Consider the following 17,777-nt stretch of genomic DNA (forward strand, 5'->3'; position numbering starts at 1 on the left):
AGATAGATAGATAGATAGATAGATAGATAGATAGATAGATAGATAGATAGATAGATAGATAGATAGATAGATATAGATAGATAGATAGATAGATAGATAGATAGATAGATAGATAGATAGATAGATATAGATAGATAGATAGATAGATAAATAGATAGATAGATAGATGGATAGATGGATAGATGGATAGATAGATAGATAGATAGATAGATAGATAGATAGATAGATAGATAGATAGATAGATAGATAGATAGATAGATAGATAGATAGATAGATCTCTTCACCTAACAAAAAACTCATTGTCCCAAAGGGTTGTGTATTATTAAATAGATATTGTGTAATATTAAAAAGAAATAAATCATACAATTAAACAATCATAAATGTATGTTTAATATTTTTATTTTCAGCATCTGTACACCCAGCATTAAAATCAGTCTATATAAAATACTACAACACAGAGAAAGCATCCCAAACACCGATACAGCAGTCTAAAAATCCTAATGTCAATCTGATTATTTACAAACATTTTACTGTAAATTGTTCAGACGACTTTTCAGGAGAACAATAAAAACAGAAATAAAAACAATAAAAACTGCTTCACAGAGAGCTTGAGACGAGATGAAAAATCCCAGATCCAGGTTTATTTTTCCTTCTAAAGATCAAACAGAAACACAATGATCAGACAAAATGTTCTTAATAAAATCTTTTTCAATAAAATTGAAAGTGAAAGTGGTGTTTAGAGCTTAGAGAAACAAAACTCACCTTATCATTTAATTCAGAGTCACCGGAGTCTGCATGGAAATTTACATTTATTAATAACTACATTTAAATGGACATGTTTGTATGTTTAACAGTGATCTCATAATCTCCTAATCACACACAGCGACTAGTGTAAGTTTACTGTCATGCTTTAAACTCACCAGAAGAGCTGAATGTCCAGGAGAGAAACTTGATCATGCCATAAAGAAGAAGAGCAACAGCGACCATCGCCATCGAGTCCTCAATAGATGGAGCTGCGACACCTAAAATCAACAACAACAACATAATCATAATAAATAAAATAAGCACATAAGTATAAAATAATATATAGATTAAATGCAAGTCAAATATTGTAAGACATGATCTAAAACAAGTCGCTACACAATCACATGAACATACATTATTATTAGTGCTGGGCGAAAATGAATCGCTATTAACCACATTACAAAATAAAAGTCTGTTTTGACTGTAGTTATCGAAAGCGTGTGTACTGTGTACATTTATTTTGTAAAAAGAGACAAAAGTCAAGACGCTAAATATTTTTGTGTCATGTTAACTCTAGTTAGTTTATCAGGTTTCATCTAAATGTTTTTAAGTTATATAAAGTTTAACTTGATATTTTCTGTCAGTTTGATTGATGGAAGTTAAGATAACTAGAAAAGTTAACAAAAAAAATTAAGGAAGCAGGACTTTTTACTTTGAAATGAATACATTTGTTTGAGAAAATGTTAATTATATTTAGATATAAAATATATATGTATATGATACAAATTATATATAAATTAAAAAGTCAATTTAAAGACTATTTAATTTAAAATTGAAATTTCACAGGAGGGTTAATAAATTTAACTGTATAAAGTTATATCTCACCGATGACATTGAGTGCAGCAGAGGCTCGTCGTGTTCCTCCGTCATGTTTGGCCACACAGCTGATCTCTCCGCCCCGAGCGAGTCTCAGTTTAGTGGAGTCGAGCTCCAGACGGCTGCTCTGACTGAAGGTGCCATCAGACGCCCGTCTGTGACCCGTTACACTGCCCTGACCCAGAGAGAGGGACTTCCCATCAGCCCCGGTAAACTCCCAGCCCAGATCCAGAGTGTGAGGAGCAAAACCAGACGCCTCACACTGAACCGACAGCACCTGTCCCGGGACCAGCAGAGGAAGAGGAGAGGGGAGGATGGAGAGAGATGGAGGCTCTGGAGAAAGAAGAGACAGGGGTTATTACTGTAGATACGACTGTAGATTAATATAATAAATACAGATAAACCCAGCAGAACAAAAGTAGAACATGGAGAGAGAGAAGACTGAGATGATTAATGACTGAGATGATTATTGTGACTATAGATTAATATAACAAATACAGAGGAGAAGGATGGATGGAGAGAGATTGAGACTCTGCAGAAAGAAGAAAGACAGAAGTTATTACTGTAGATATGACAGTAGATTAATATAATAAATACAGATGAAGCCAGCAGAGGAAAAGAAGAACATGGAGAGAGATGAAGGCTCTGGAGAGAGGAGAGACAGAGGTCACTATTGTAGATATGGTTGCAGTCAAGATACACCAAGAATTTTTATGTTTAAATCTGGAAGTTCCTAGTTAAAGTGCTTGATAATCTGGTTCAGATGTGTCTAATTGGGGTTGGAACTAAACTCTGCTGGAGACCAGCCCTTCAGGACCAAGTTTGGGCACTCCTGGAATAGAGCAATGTTTCCCAACCCTGTTCCTGGAGGTACACCAACAGTACATATTTTTGGATGTCTCCCTTATCTGACCCATTAACTTCAGGTTTTAGAGTCTCTCTAATGTTCTGATGAGGTGATTCAGGTGTGTTTGATTAGGGAGAGGTTGAAAATGTGTACTGTTGGTGTGCCTTCAGGAACAGGGTTGGGAAACACTGGTTTAAAAGACATTTAACAGGTGTCCAAACATAGACGTCTTGGCTAAAACACAGCTAAATTTGACTGAAAATATCATATATTTTTAACAACAGCCTAAAATTAGACTAGTCATTAACTCTTGTGTATTGTTCACATTTACCACCCTTTCGTTATGTTGGTGGCTGTTTTTGCCCCATTGACTTCCATTATAAAGACATTTTTTGCTTGCAAAGTCGTGAAAGTATATAATCAAGCATTCCTAATTGTTGGTGGTTTTATCTGCTGGGAACTTGTCATTTTTACTATGAATAATATGTCAGAATAATATTTGGCTTGACCATATGTTTAGTTTAATATCCAAAATGCATTATGATAGCTAAACCATGTGATTCCGCCACTAAATGTATAATAACTGAAGCACTCGCTCCTCTCACCAACGATCTCCAGGTCCACAGCCACCTGTGCCAGCAGATGAGGAAGGTAAACTGTGCAGATGTAAGTTCCTGAGTGTCTGACTTGAGATTCCTCCAGGATCAGAGAAACGTTGCCTGTTTGATAGAGGCCTGTGATGTCCATTTCAGCTCCGCTCTCTGACGTCTCTGCAAAGCGATCATTCTTGCCGTCGTAAGCGAGCACCAGCCGTCCTTCACCCCTGAACTGATAACGCCACTCGATGGAGAATCCAGAGCCGTGAAGAGGAGAAGACGGATCAACCCAGAACCCACAGTCCAGCAGAACCGGCTCTCCCAGTCTACAGCGAACCACTGGAGTTTTGCTGGACACACTGAGGATCACTTTGAGGAAGAGAGAGAAAAACAGAAGTGAGCATGGTGTTATTATGTACTGTTTAAGTAATACAGTATATTATTGACATGTAACATTATGCAAATACATATATTACTCTGTATCTGTATTATACAGACATATAACATCCACCGCCGGTCAAAAGTTTGTGTCAATAAGATATTTTACAGTTTAAAATGAAGCCAAATCTGCTCACAACAATGACAAATTATTAATATGTTACTATAAATGACTTATAATTTTTTAATGTTGATAACATTATTTCCTGCTTCATACATTACTTTTTTTAGGATTTTTAGATGAAAAGAAAATTAGAATGAAAAGAATTTATAATACATTTATATGTTTACTTTATAAATGTCTTAACATTTCCTTTTGAAAGATTTACTGGGGTACTTTAAATGGTGTTATATAACACTCTCCACAAAAATAATAATATTTATGTCTTGATCATCAAAGCATAATGAAGCTTTGATCCCACTTATTGATCCAAAACTTTTGACCATTGGTGCTCCTAATTAGTTTTTTTCCCCCCACAATATAAGAAACTGAACTGTTTACCTTTCGGGTCTTTAGAAGCTAAAGGCGCTCTCATAATATTGGACAGTGTCAGCTGTTCATCAAGGCCTTGTGCCGCCACTGAAAACCAATCAGCTTGCAGGTAGACTGGACTCTGGGCGGAGTCAGTGAGAGCAGAAGCCCATCTGACCATAGAGGCGTGAGGCATGAAGGGGTTAATCTCACATTTGGGTTTATTTACTGAGCCTTTAGGAGGATTCAGAGCAGCACTGCAGAATGTGCCTGCTGGATCTGGAGGAGGACAGAGCAGTAAAGTTTAGTTATCATCCAATATAGTATTTGTTGTTTTACATTTTAGCACATTGTCATTACACTTACACATGACATGACTGTAGTTTTGGATCTAGTTGGTGCAGAAAATGGATGAAATACAATTTTAAAATAGCTAGATAGCACAAACTATATAATACAAGCATCACAATCAGATTAAAAATAAAAAATATTTATTTAATTTAGGTACACCTTACTCAAATCTTCTTTTACTTAAGGGAGTACTTGGTGAATTATTATTATTAAACACTGAACAAGTCAACACACACGTCTTTAAATGGTCATGATCACTGACCAGTCACATAGTAGACTCTGGATGAGCTGATGTCTGCAGGAGGATGCAGTTCAGTCTTTATTTCTTCACTGAAGGCTTCAGTTCTGATGAACATAAGAGATTTCTCTTGACTCATTGGGGTTGATAAACCTCCTCCATGACCAGGCTTCTCTTGTACAAACCAGCACTCCAGAACCGGACATGCACCACAAACTGCAAGAGAAACAAATAGGGTCCGTGATCATACAAAGACTGAATGTATTAAATAGTTCAATCCGTGCAAAACTTACCACCAAAACACAATGTAAATACGATGATTGATATCTTGTATATGGTCGAAAATCCAGACATCGTTGCTCTGCAGGTTAAACTTATATCTATGTGTGACTGCGCTGTTTGGGGGTTTCCAAAACAGTAGAGCTTTCACAACGGTTTCACTTTCACAACGTGTCTATAAAACATACGCAGTATTTGGGGCGCATGCGCATTAACTGCTGCTTGTTTAGCGTTAAAAATCCAGATTCATTTTAAGTTTAGAAAATTGTCGTGTGACAGATTTTTCACGTAACATCATTTAAACATATAGTAACAAATAACACGGAATATATCTCATACTATATGTCTCCAATACATGTATGTTTTTCTAGTAGCTGTTTCCACTGGGTGGCGCTCAACAAAAGTCCAAATGCGTCTATGGATATGAAGCAGGATTTTTTTTGCCTTATGATCACGTTGTTTCAAGGAACAGAGTGCAGCTCAGGACACAGGTGAGCTAACCATGTTAAAAACAAATGGCAGATTTTTACAAAACAGTTACAAAGGGTAAAGTAAACAGACATAATTTAGCTTATTTTCAATGCTGTACTTGACTCAAGATCTCATCATATTTGCAGATAACATGTTTGATTAATTGATTGTTTACCAAGAATACGAATGAGAGAAAGAGTATAATTGTGTATAGTGTTGTAAGTGGTATAGCTCGGTGGTATACATCTGTTATAAGAAAATGGTGAACCCATATGCTTATTTTAATAAGTGGTTACTTCATATGGCTTCTGCAATTATACTGTTGCTTTCTATTCTAGCTTATTTGCTTTTTGAGACTAAGTCGCTTATAGTAGTCAGTGTTACTTTATGGTATATTTTACTGTATATATTAATCAGTTTTATCAACACATTCAGTTGTTGTATATTACTAATGTAGATAATTCTGTTGTTTGAATAAACATTTTTTTTTAGTTTTAATGCTCTCGACACAGAGGTGAAAACCGACAAGCTATTGACAATTTGTACAATGTAGGTATTTAAAAAAAAATAAAAATCTTACTAACCTAACTTGTGTATATATATATATATATATATATATATATATATATATATATATATATATATATATATATATATATATATATATATACACTTACATGTAAAAGCATCTCATGATGCATTTTATTAACTATTATGATATATATATATATATATATATATATATATATATATATATATATATATTTTATTTTTTTTTTTTTTTTTCATTAGTTCTCCATTGTGAATTTGTTAATAGAAGGCTGATAAAATGAAAAGTAGACTTAGTTTCTGAGGACCACACATCCTTATATTAATCCATTATTTTTACCTGTATTTTTCTCTTGTGTGGAATATCTATTTTTTCTAAAAACTTGTACAGTTCAAATAAAAAGCCCACACATACAATGTATATTGTGCACATATTCACACAAACACTAAGTAACTAAAATAGGCACACACACAATGGTTTTAATATAAGGCTGGATAGTGGGTTTACTTTTTGAGTAGTTTAACCAAGACTATTTAAACACATTGAAAAAACAAGGAAACGATTTTTTAAACTCAGTAATACAAGATGGCTGAAAAGACTGAAGACACAGGTCTGCATAATGTCTTTATGATCTTCATTCCTTTACTTTCTAAATCATCCTGGGTTTAGATTATTACCCAGGTGATTTCTGATGTAGCATCAACTCTGGATTTCTATTGGCCAGTATTTACCTGTCTGTTTCATTGAAGGCGGGGTTTCTCTATCTGCTCTGGAAAGAGGAAGTTTACTCTTCGGGATTTGTGAATGAAAGAAGATGGCTGACAGAATTACACAAATGCAAAAAATGGAGTACATACTGCTGCTGGTTGTCTGTCTACCTTATGTTGATGGTGGTGAGTTTGATTGTTTCTTTAAAAAGTAGATGTTTAAAATAAAGTATTCATCACTTTTATAAAAAAAAAAAATCCAATAACTTGGAGACAGATTAACCATTTCATGCACGGTGTCCAGTACAGACATATACTTTAAATGTTTTGAATCAATTACATTTATAACCCAGCCTCCAATGTGCCGAATTTTACAATTATTCATTTGTACAGTTCAGTTGTTGTCTGCAATTGTATGTTTCTCACTTTGTTGTTTTGAGATATTGCCTCATGCATTCAAAATGGCGGACGGAGAAAAGAATGCAAAAAGGGACCTTATGAGTACCTCATGCCACCAAGATTAACATTAGCCTATACTGTACCTATACATAGATTCTGCTTACTTTTTAGTTTTTTGTTTAAATTCTGATATTAATTAATGATTGAATGCTTTTTTGATCCATGCCTGTAGTTCAAACTGGCACCCATGTTTTTTGATAGACCATCTGCTGGTCTTATGGTTATTTGTATGAATGTTTGTATGTTTTCCTAATTGCTGGACGCTCTTGGTTCATCACCCTTAATCTGGCTTACAAATATCGCAGTCAAGTGAGCTGCCAAATGAGAACAACCAGTCAAAGTTAGGTGTAGACCTGTATTTTAATGTACTTCTGTTTGAGGAATTTTGTACAGAAGCAAGGGGCAGCCAAAAACATTTTCAAGCCAATTACATTTGACAAAAATTGTATAACAATTTCTTTTTCAGGATGACATTGACTGCCAAAATGCATCACTGATCATTATTTCATGTCAACTATGGCAGAATTTTTAAGCAATAGCAGTAGAAAAAAACAGATGTGTTTTGCAGACTTCATTTTTTTGCCTTGTAAATTGGCATAAATGTCATGTCTACATTTAAGAAATTATCAATATCAATGAAAAAAGCATGCATTTGATCAGTGTTATAAATTATTTCGGCAGACTTTTGCAAAACTCTGCAATAAAATATATTTCAGTGTTATATATTTTCATATTTATAAAAAAAATACATTTTTGATTTTAATTTATATTTAATTTATATTTAACTTAACCAATAACTGCTGAAATATATGTCTTTGTAAGGTTTTTGGCTGCCCCTTGCTTCTGTACGCAATTCCTTAAACAGAGGTGCATTAAAATACAGGAGGCAGCTACAGCTAGCTTGACTGGTTGTTCTCATATGGCGGCTCACTTAACTGCAGTTTATAAATAAGTTTCTTAAATAAGTATGATTTCTGCTTGCTTAGTCTTTTAAGTGTTTATACTCTGTCTGTTCATTAACATTTATCAACATTTTCCTAGCTCGTTTATTGGGAACCAAACATGGGTTAACTATTTATTTTGCACTTTAGTCAGTTGTGGCGGTTTTATATGAAAAGTGTATTTATTTGAAAATGCAATAAAAGGGTAAAAAAATAAAAAAGTTATTTTAAGAAGACAGTGCCAGGTTTATCAATGTATTATATATTCAAATGTTATGCATACACACACACACACACACAAACATATATAGTCTGTATTTTGTTCATCATGATAATTAAAAATAATTGTTTATTGTTTTAGCAACGCACACCTGGAATGCCTATTACACTGCAACAACTGGATTGAGTCAGTTTCCAGAGTTTGTGGCACAGAATCTCATTGATGGTCAGTTGATGGGGTACTTTGACAGCAAGACCAACTGCTTTAAGAGCCAATTTCAGTGGATGGAAGATAAACTTGGGACAGCATATGATGAGCAACAAACTAACATTCTACAGCGCCATACTGCAAAATTCAAGAACAACATTAAAGTTGCAATAGAGCGCTTCAATCAAACACAAGGTATAACTGTTTTAATCCTCTTAGTTCTTGTCTTTAAAAGTTTTCTAATTGTTGTAATATATAAAACAGTAGCAGTCATATTAAAATAATAAGTGTGTTGTAAATGCTAAGTTAGTTATACAGGATTTGTCTTTTTTTCTGGTCAAGACAAGTAGCTAATTTTACAACAAGTCAGATACATGTCCAGTATTAAAAGTTAGACAAACCACAATTTGCAAAATGTCCCCCCATGTGTAATAATAAAAGACAAGGATAAAGACAAAACACAAGAGGACATGAATTGAAAGGAAAATATTAAGAAAGAAAAGTTTTTTCAAGGACGTGTTTAAATCATGTATGTGTAATTTTGTCAGTCAGTGTTAAGTTAATTGTTTAGCTGTGCCTTTACTGAATGAGCACTGTGCTGTGGCCGACAAATTGCAATGTGACTGCGTAATTTCTTTTTTAAAATTATTTTAAAACCAGTTTGACACATTTTAATATGTTTATATGTTTTTATTGTTGTTGTTTTTATTTTCTTTTTTCATTTATTCTTGTTTATGTAGAGCGCTTTAAATTATTATTGTATATGAAATGTGGCGTATAAATAAACTCGCCTTGCCTTAATTTCTCAATTAACTATACAGTTGAGCAGCAGATCCCACTTCTCAGCTAAAAACTAATTTAACTTTAATTAACAAAATATTAATTTATATAACTTTTAGAAGAAATATTGATCAGATAATATGTTTAATTAATTGTAAATAATAAATCTAAATGATGTATGTTCAGTTAAATTGTCATTTTATTAAAGAAAGTATCACTATTGTTTTTCAGTATTTCTTTCTTCAGAAAGAAAGATAAAAACTTGTTTCTCTCTGGAGCTCCACAGCTAGTGGCTATTATTTTTTTTTCAGCTTTTACAGAAGACTCAAGGCAGCATAAGCATTTATGATGATCAACCTTGCCCTAAGATCAAATTGTTATCTTCTTAATGCATATCTTTTACGACCAGTCAGATTAATTTGTCAAATAGGCCTGCAGTTTTCTGATTTTTTTCAGGACTAAAAAGATTTTAACACAGATAAATTAGATCTGTCGCTGTTTTTTAGGTGTGCACACATTACAGGAAATTTACGGTTGTGAGTGGGATGATCAGACTGGAAATTTAAATGCATTCAGACAGTATGGATATAATGGAGAGGATTTCCTGACTCTGGATTTTATGGAGATGAGATGGATTACTCCAGTGCAGCAAGCAATGATCACCACACAGAAGTGGAACAATGACAGAGGCTTCATTGAAAGTGACATGAATTACTTCAGGTCTGAGTGCATTGAGTGGCTGCAGAAGTACTTGGAGTATGGAAAGAGCAGCCTGATGAAAACAGGTGCATCAAATTATATGCACAATTTCAATGTGCAGGTTTTCATATTCATGTAAGCCATTATTAAATTTTAGTTCTCTCTCCAGTCTCTCCTCAGGTGTCTGTGCTGCAGAAATATTATTTCTCTCCAGTTGTGTGTCATGCTACAGGCTTTTACCCCAGTGGAATAAAGATCTCCTGGCAGAAAAATGGACAAGATCATGATGAGGATGTGGAGCTTGGTGAACTTCTGCCCAATGCAGATGGAACCTTCCAGAAGCGCAGCACTCTCAATGTTAAACCTGAAGAGTGGAAGAACAGCAAGTTCAGCTGTGTGGTGGAGCATCAGGGGGAAAGAATTCTGACTGAAGACGAAATCAGAACTAACAATCGTAAGTAACGTGCAGTCTGACACAGAGGGATCCATTTGCAGTACATTTATTAAACAGTTTAATAACAGGCACACAATACACACTAGTGTGCAAACTCGCATCAAACCAAGTAATACTGGGTCGATAGGCTGGTGGCTGGCTGTCAAGGAGTGTGTTAGCAGGCATGGGTCAGAGGCAGGTGGCGTGGATCAAAGGCGAGGTACAAGGCAGGGTTCGAGGCAGGCGGCTTGGGTCACAGTCGAGGTACAAGGCAGGGTTCAGGGCAGGCAAGGCAAGGTTAATAAACAGTCCAGGTAATAACAGGGAGATCGGGCCAGGAGATGAACGCTCAGTAATGTCAGCAAGGCAGAACAAGACTTCGCACTGGAGTGAGTGTTTGGGCTGCTTATATGTGTGTGTGTGTGGATCATCAGTATGATGTGCTGCAGGTGTGTTGCAATCAGTGTTTGAGCATGACGTAATACTTAGAAGTCCGATGATGACCTCTGCTGGCCAGCGAGGGGGATGACTGGGCCCGAGTCGGTGACAGTTATATTGAGTGCCTATAGATCATGACACTACAAAATGTAAATATATACCATTTTATGTAAAGTTATGCTTAATATTTATCATGTATTATTATGTCAGAGACAACATTCTATAAGATTAGACAAATGGCATCACACTCAGAGTTTAGATTTTTAGTATTTGCTGAATTCTACAGGTTTCTATCATAGTCAAGCTCTTAGTAATCTGCGGTTTTTTTTCTAATCAGCTTCTGCTACCATTGGCATCATCATTGGCATTGTACTTTCTGCTGTCCTACTGCTGTTTATTGCTGTTGCTGGGTTCGTGGTGTATTGGAAAAAGAAAGGTGAGAAGAAATATTGTCATTGCTGTTGTGAATATATTGTGTTACACATGTGTGTGCTGCTACAATGTGTGAAGTTACTGAACTAAAAATTCACCTTTTTTTTTTTTGTTTAAAGGCTTTAAACCTGTTCCTGCAAATCGTAAGTTTTTTTTAACAATACCTTTTTAATATAAATGCATCAGTAACAGTAATGCATCTGCCCTCTGTCCCAATGTGGCTAATATTAGTACACTTATACAGTAAAGTTCCATTAGTTAATCCCATTAGTAAACATAAACAATTAAAACTCCCTAAAATATTTATTATTTTTAGTGAATGTTAATTTCATCATTTACTAATACAGGAATACAGTCAAAGGTACAAAATATAGTGTGAATACTGTATGTGAGCAAACACTGAACAGTTTTATTTTCATGAGCTGACCTTAAATAAGATGTAAACATGCACTGATAATTGTTAGTTAACGCTAACATAACTAGAGACAACTAATGGGATCTTATCGTAAAGAGTTATCAAACATTTATATATACAAATCTGTAAAAGAAATGTTTTGATCATGTTAAATAAAATAGAAAATCAAATTAGCTTTTATTTAAATATCCCCTTATAAAATATTAGTATGTGATATGTGGAGGACCAGCGGTGGCACTAAAAAAAATTGAATAAGTTACCAATTGAATAACTCAAACATTAATGTCTAGAATTCATAAATTAGTGACATAAAGGTTGACTTAAACAGTAAATTATAGACTTGCACTGCTCTAGGTGGAGCATCAGTATACTTTTGTCTGCTCTAAACATTTTTTTATTTTGCAGCTTCTGACTCAGTTGCTGAAAAAACCAAGAGTCAAACATGCAAGTTTCTTTTTTTTCCCTAAAATCTTCCAAAATTTCCTAAAAAATCTTGAGCAGTGTATTCTTAATTTTTTTTTGTAAAATGTCTATTTTCTATGCAGCTGTGAACTCTGACAATGACTCTGGCTGTGGCAGTGGATCAGACAGTGTTTCACACAAAAGCTCAGACAGTACATCAGACATCAGCTCTGTTTGCTCCGACAACAGCTCTGACAGCACCACAGCTTTATTACGTAAGTGTCTTATATTTATTTATTAAAATAAAAATTTAATTACTAAAAATTCACCTCTTTTTTGTTTAAAGGGTTTAAACTTGTTCCTGCAAAGTGTATGTTTCTTACAATACCTTTTTAAAATAAATGCATCAGCAAACAGGTCGGATCTGCCCTCTGTCTCAATGTGGCTAATATTAGTACACTTAAACAGTAAAGTTCCATTAGATAATCCCATTAGTGAACATTATCGTTCTCTAGTTATTATATATTTATATATTCAAATCTTTAAAAGAAATGTTTTGATCTTGTAAAATAAAATAGAAAATCAAATTATTCAAATAACCCCTTATAAAATATTAGTATGTGATGTGTGGAGGACTAGCGGTGGCACTAAAAAAAGATTGAATAAGTTACCAATTGAATAACTGAAACATTAATGACTAAAATTCATAAATTAGTGACATAAAGGTTGACTTAAACAGTAAATTATAGACTTGCACTACTTTAGGTGGAGTATAAGTGTACTTTTGTCTTGAGCAGTGTATTCTGGATTTTTTTTGTAATGTGTCCTTTTTCTATTCAGCTGAGAACTCTGACAAGAACTCTGGCTGTGATAGTGGATCAGACAGTGTTTCACACAAAAGCTCAGACAGTACATCAGACATCAGCTCTGTTTGCTCCGACAACAGCTCTGACAGCACCACAGCTTTATTTTGTAAGTGTCTTATATTTATTTATTTATATAACCAACTTCCTAGTCGCAAATGAATGAAGTCGCATAATGATGTATTTTTTTGTTCTTACAGGAAACAGACAAAAATATGACAAAGAAAACTGAACCTGATAATGTTCTGACACTTGCATGCAGGTTTTGATAAATTTGGACATAGTTTAAGGTAGGGGAGAGCGGGGCACAAAGTAACACTTTTTGGTTTTGGTCAAATAATGAACAAAGTAATGGGGTTAGATAAACTTTATTTTTTACCAACAACACACAAGCCTCTCCTACAAATAAGCACTGACATTTTGATCGCCGGACTTATGGTTTCTGTGCACAATTATCAAATGTGCCAGGAGTAAAAATGTTACTATTTACCCCACATGCGGGGCAAGTTGTAACAGACAGAGAGTTAGTTGTAACACATGCTTACGAAAGCAGATTTCACACAATTAATTAAATTTCTGTTTACTGTAAATTGTAGCTATATTTTCTCAGTAATTGGCTCATTTCTTTTTAATTTTAGCATAAGACAGTATGTTCATTTATGTATTTGTTTAGTGGAAACATATTTGAATCTATTTACATTAATTTCCATTAATTATTATTATATTATGCATTTATTTGCATTATTAGCTATAAAATATATTTTTTTCTATTAAAAAATAATTTTTATTTAAGAAGTTCTCAATATTCTAAAGATATTTAGCTTGTTTAATTGGTGTCCAACAGTGTGAGGCTTAAATAAAACACCCTGTTACAACTAACCCTGCTGCATCATGTTTTCCTTAAAACTGGCTAGCAGTCACTGTGCATTTTTTTTTTACATCTTTCAAAATGGTTTTATCTTTTAGCCTGGAAGACAATGATCACAACAATATAAGATTTTTCGTTCATACTTTCACACATTTTTAAAAAAAATATATATATTGTCTATAATTAAAAATACTTTTACGCTGCTGAAATGGTTTCTCCTGTGTTTCTCATCCAAATTTCGCCAAACTTTTTAATAATTGGCAGAAAGACGTCTGCTAACACTGTGGTGTAAACCTCGTAAGCATGCCATGGTTAACCCTGAGAAAATACCATAAAACTCCGTATTACATTTAACCCCTCGTTACTTTGTGCCCCATTCACAAGTGTAAGTTTTTCCGTTTATTTATGGTAGTGTATTGCATTATGGGACTTTGATCTCCACTCTGGCAACTTTTGTTGAAAATTTAACTCTACAGTTAAGCAAAGTGACTTTTATTGAGATTTTAGTAGTTTCAAATAATAAAATGTATGAGCAATAATATATAGGAAAATAAGTCTAAAATAGCAGAAGCTGTACTGGCAGCTTTTACTGTGTATGCTAAAAAATGCAGGGTTCCATACAATTCCTTCATGTTGTCCCAACGCAAATCTATTAAATTAAAATAATAATTTGTGGATTAAACATAAAAAATCAAGTTGCCCCCCAGAAAAACTTAAGAAATGTGTTTCAACAAATTTTAAATAAGTAGTTTGTTTTTAATGCGTAGTTTAAATAATTAGTATCACTTTATACTTTTAAAAATATTATCAACATTTTTTCGAACATTTTTTAAGGTTAAAAGTTGTTGGTGAAAAGACCAAGGTCCCATAATGCAATTCATACATTCATTTTCCTTTTGGCTTAGTCCCTTTATTAATCAGGGGTTACCACAACGGAATGAACTGCCAACTTATCCAGCATATATTTTACGCAGCGGATGCCCTTCCAGCTGCAACCTATCACTGGGAAACATCCATACACTCCCATTCACACACATACACAACGGCCAAATTAGCTTACCCAATTCACCTATTCTACATGTCTTTAGACTGTGGGGGAAACCCACGCAAACACAGGGAGAACATGCAAACTTCACAATTTCAAATTAACTATGAGAAAAAAATAATATGAATCACAAAATACAGAAAGCTGCTAATTTACCTTTACATTGTATATTGGCCTGTATTTAGCCAAGTGATTTCATGAGTAAAAAAAAACACAAAGTACTAAAAGGATGTCATGACTTAATCAATAATGTATCAGGTGGAGGGCATGAAAATGTCACTTATTTTCTGAGGTATTTTTAATCACTTTTTTCATGGTGTTGATTGTGCCTTTATTAAAGCTATTGTTTTTTACAGAAATGCAGTCAAATTTTGGCAAGTGTTCATACGAAGATACTTAATGTGTAAAGTGTAAAGATTCATAAACAAAACTGTCAAGTTTTGTTCTATATGTGGTTTATGAATGTGAGTGTGTGCGTGTCTGTTTGGTTTAAAGCTGACCTATTATGCACTTTTTTTTTTACAAGATGTAAATAAGTCTCTGATGTTCCTAGTGTGAATGTGAAGTTTCAGCTTAAAATACCCCACTAATAATGTTTTATAACACTGAATCTGCCGCTTTTAGGCATTGATTTAGAGCAGGGGTGGCCAATCCTGTTCCTGGAGATCTACCCTCCTGCAGATTTCAGTTGCAACCCTTATCAAACACACCTGTCTGTAATTATCAAGAGGATTTCAGTGTCACGGTCGGTGAGGGAAAAAAAAGGAGTGCAGACCCAATTGCAGAAAAATGAAGGAATATTTATTATAAACTACAAATAAAAATAAAAGGCAAAACAAAACTACCCCGAAGGGGAAAACATTAATAAAAAGGCAAAAACAAACTTGACAGGGCTGGCAGGACAAAACAGGACTGGAGACAACAAGACAGAGTAATATCGACGACGAACTGACAAAGGACTGAAAACATGAGGGGGATTATAAAGCAAAAAAGTAAATTGAAACACAGGTGAACACAATTAACTAAATATGGGTTAACAAGGAGGGTGGGACTAGACAATAGACGGGAGAGCGCATGACACAGAGAGACAATACAAGCCATGCGCTCACATAACACAACACTGAAGCACACGACAAAAGCACGTGACCAATGTAAACACCGAGCCATGTGCTTTGACAAAAGACGCAAGACACGAGCACACGATGAATGAAAACACTCACCATGCGCTCACATATGCAGCATGCATGCTTCATCCCAGCGCCGACCAAAACCGAAACCAACAAGACTGAGACGCTGGGAATGAAACACCATGCTGCTGACAGACGAAAACACAAACACGAGTACAAGAGCGCACGCGTCTGAGGGACGCAGAGCGCGCGCGCGGCCGCGTCAAGCAGGAGCGCGCACACTCTACGTACACCCACGACGGCGCGCGCTCACACAGAGACAGAAACAGGACCAGACATGAGAAGTGTCAGAGCTCTGCCACCAAAACAAGAATTTTCAAGACCAAAGTGGCAGAACCCTGACATTCAGGTCCTAATTAATTGGTTCAGGTGGGGTTTGATCAGGGTAGGAGCTAAACTGTACAGGAAGGTAGATCTCCAGGAACAGGATTGAGCACCCCTGATTTAGATTGTGCCCTTTTAGTGACTGTCGCTTTAAATTTAAATGAGATTGTGCTCTTTGGGCAAAGCTAAAAATGCTTATGTGTCAGCATAGCAGCAGATTTAAAACAGCTGCTTCTCACTCAGGACTTTTTTTATGCTTTTTATGGGAATCGCCACGAATGGGCGGGGGTTTCCCTCTTTGATAACATGTACAACGGGAAAATGTTAATTAAAGTGTTTCTGCACACTGCTTTTTAATCAAATGTGATTCTAAAAAATAGAATTAGTTAATTTTTACCATTAGAGGCTGAATATATTCACACACTGTTACCACACAACTGTGTTTAAACCGCTTACAAAAGAGTTTTTGCATAATAGTTCCCCTTTAATTAGTGTAAAAGCATAAGTTTGTGTCCTGAATGTACTTTTTTCAGTTTAATTAAAGGAGGGATTGTGTTATACTCGGAGTGCCTTGATATACTGCGGATTTAAGAATGTTAAATGTTTATGTTGCAAATTTCTGTTAATGAAGCAAGATGACTGTATATTACATAAGCTGTAAGTTTCTCTGGTGCAAATATATATTTATGTTTTAAACTCTTTCACTTGAAAATTTCCCCCTCTCTCTTATCCGTTCTCTACCTTCTAGATTGATGATGTATATGAGAATTGTTATTAGTGTGTTTGGACTCATATCTTAAGCTTTCAGTTATCTGGCCTCAGTAATGATTCCTGGGCTAGTCTTTTGTTGGTATGGAATTTGTATTTGTTTGTGGAATGCACTTACCTGTACTATATGTTAATAAAATAACCTCCATGTTTACCTGTGTGATGAAATTCACCTGCCTTGTGCCAAAGAAGGAAGCTACCTACATTACTTTCCTGTTCTTATGTTTACCTTCTCTAAGGCTTTTATTTTGTTACACACATTCTGTTTTGCCATGTATGTGCTCTTAAAAATAAGGCGGTATCACTTTACTTGAGAGGATGTTCATAAGACTGTCATGAACCCTTTATAATCATGACATGACACGAACGAGTGAGATTTTATGCATGCTTATGACAACTGTTAAGTGTCATTTGCTCAGTTATGACATTTTATATGCAAAGATGACATTGTTTGTTATGACAAATTGAAATTAAACTTATCATAAATCTGTCATTAACATGATTGCCATGAGGAATTATAATTAATTTTCTTTCGGCTTTATCTGTGATTTATTATGGATTGCCACAGCGAAATGGACCACCAGCATTATAATTGTCATGAATATTTTTCTGATTAAGATTTCAGTGGAACAAACTGTATTTGTCATTAAAAGTGTCATTACTCTGTCAAATGTTTAATAGCATAATTATTTAATGACATTTTAATGACAAATTTAGCTTGTATAGT

General features: G+C 34.6%; 2 protein-coding genes across 6 annotated transcripts; one reads left to right on the forward strand and one right to left on the reverse strand.

Moving 5' to 3' along the window:
- Positions 1-366: 366 nt before the first annotated feature.
- tapbp.1 (TAP binding protein (tapasin), tandem duplicate 1) lies at positions 367-5,025 on the reverse strand. Of its 2 annotated transcripts, none has more exons than NM_130974.3 (8): positions 4,856-5,025; positions 4,587-4,778; positions 4,004-4,252; positions 3,073-3,432; positions 1,630-1,953; positions 921-1,022; positions 763-791; positions 367-652 (listed from the first exon to the last, which is right to left on the reverse strand). In NM_130974.3, the coding sequence occupies exons 1-8, from the start codon at positions 4,914-4,916 to the stop codon at positions 641-643; spliced, it is 1,329 nt and encodes a 442-aa protein (NP_571049.2). In that variant the 5' UTR covers positions 4,917-5,025; the 3' UTR covers positions 367-640. The 2 variants fall into 2 exon arrangements, 1 of the variants encoding a protein (NP_571049.2); XR_012394458.1 differs by having other exon boundaries at positions 386-652; positions 1,630-2,484; positions 2,632-3,432; positions 4,856-4,992.
- A 241-nt stretch (positions 5,026-5,266) lies between these two features.
- Positions 5,267-17,202, forward strand: mhc1uka (major histocompatibility complex class I UKA). 4 transcript variants are annotated; one of them, XR_012394734.1, is made up of 12 exons: positions 5,267-5,332; positions 6,612-6,755; positions 8,331-8,591; positions 9,683-9,961; positions 10,045-10,329; positions 11,084-11,182; positions 11,298-11,321; positions 11,999-12,037; positions 12,139-12,270; positions 12,836-12,967; positions 13,059-15,414; positions 16,380-17,202. XR_012394734.1 is itself a non-coding variant. In XM_073931125.1 (11 exons), coding segments are annotated over exons 2-11 (1,332 nt in total). In that variant the 5' UTR covers positions 5,267-5,332; positions 6,612-6,676; the 3' UTR covers positions 15,130-17,202. The 4 variants fall into 4 exon arrangements, 2 of the variants coding, with proteins under 2 accessions (XP_073787226.1, NP_001410321.2); XR_012394733.1 differs by having other exon boundaries at positions 16,386-17,202; XM_073931125.1 differs by having other exon boundaries at positions 15,128-17,202.
- The last annotated feature ends 575 nt before the right edge of the window (positions 17,203-17,777 follow it).

The sequence above is a fragment of the Danio rerio genome, chromosome 19, assembly GCF_049306965.1.
Source record: "Danio rerio strain Tuebingen ecotype United States chromosome 19, GRCz12tu, whole genome shotgun sequence".
Lineage (NCBI taxonomy): Eukaryota > Metazoa > Chordata > Actinopteri > Cypriniformes > Danionidae > Danio > Danio rerio.

What these genes read in the sequence shown, in the direction of transcription:
- mhc1uka (XM_073931125.1), top strand. Translation starts at nt 6,677, where the DNA reads ATGGCTGACAGAATTACACAAATGCAAAAAATGGAGTACATACTGCTG. An exon ending in TCTACCTTATGTTGATGGTG is followed by an intron (nt 6,756 to 8,330) that starts GTGAGTTTGATT and finishes TTATTGTTTTAG; the next exon opens with CAACGCACACCTGGAATGCC. An exon ending in GCGCTTCAATCAAACACAAG is followed by an intron (nt 8,592 to 9,682) that starts GTATAACTGTTT and finishes GCTGTTTTTTAG; the next exon opens with GTGTGCACACATTACAGGAA.
- tapbp.1 (NM_130974.3), bottom strand. Translation starts at nt 4,916, where the DNA reads ATGTCTGGATTTTCGACCATATACAAGATATCAATCATCGTATTTACA. An exon ending in CAGAGTCTACTATGTGACTG is followed by an intron (nt 4,253 to 4,586) that starts GTCAGTGATCAT and finishes GTCCTCCTCCAG; the next exon opens with ATCCAGCAGGCACATTCTGC. An exon ending in TGCTGCACTCAATGTCATCG is followed by an intron (nt 1,023 to 1,629) that starts GTGAGATATAAC and finishes TGTTGATTTTAG; the next exon opens with GTGTCGCAGCTCCATCTATT.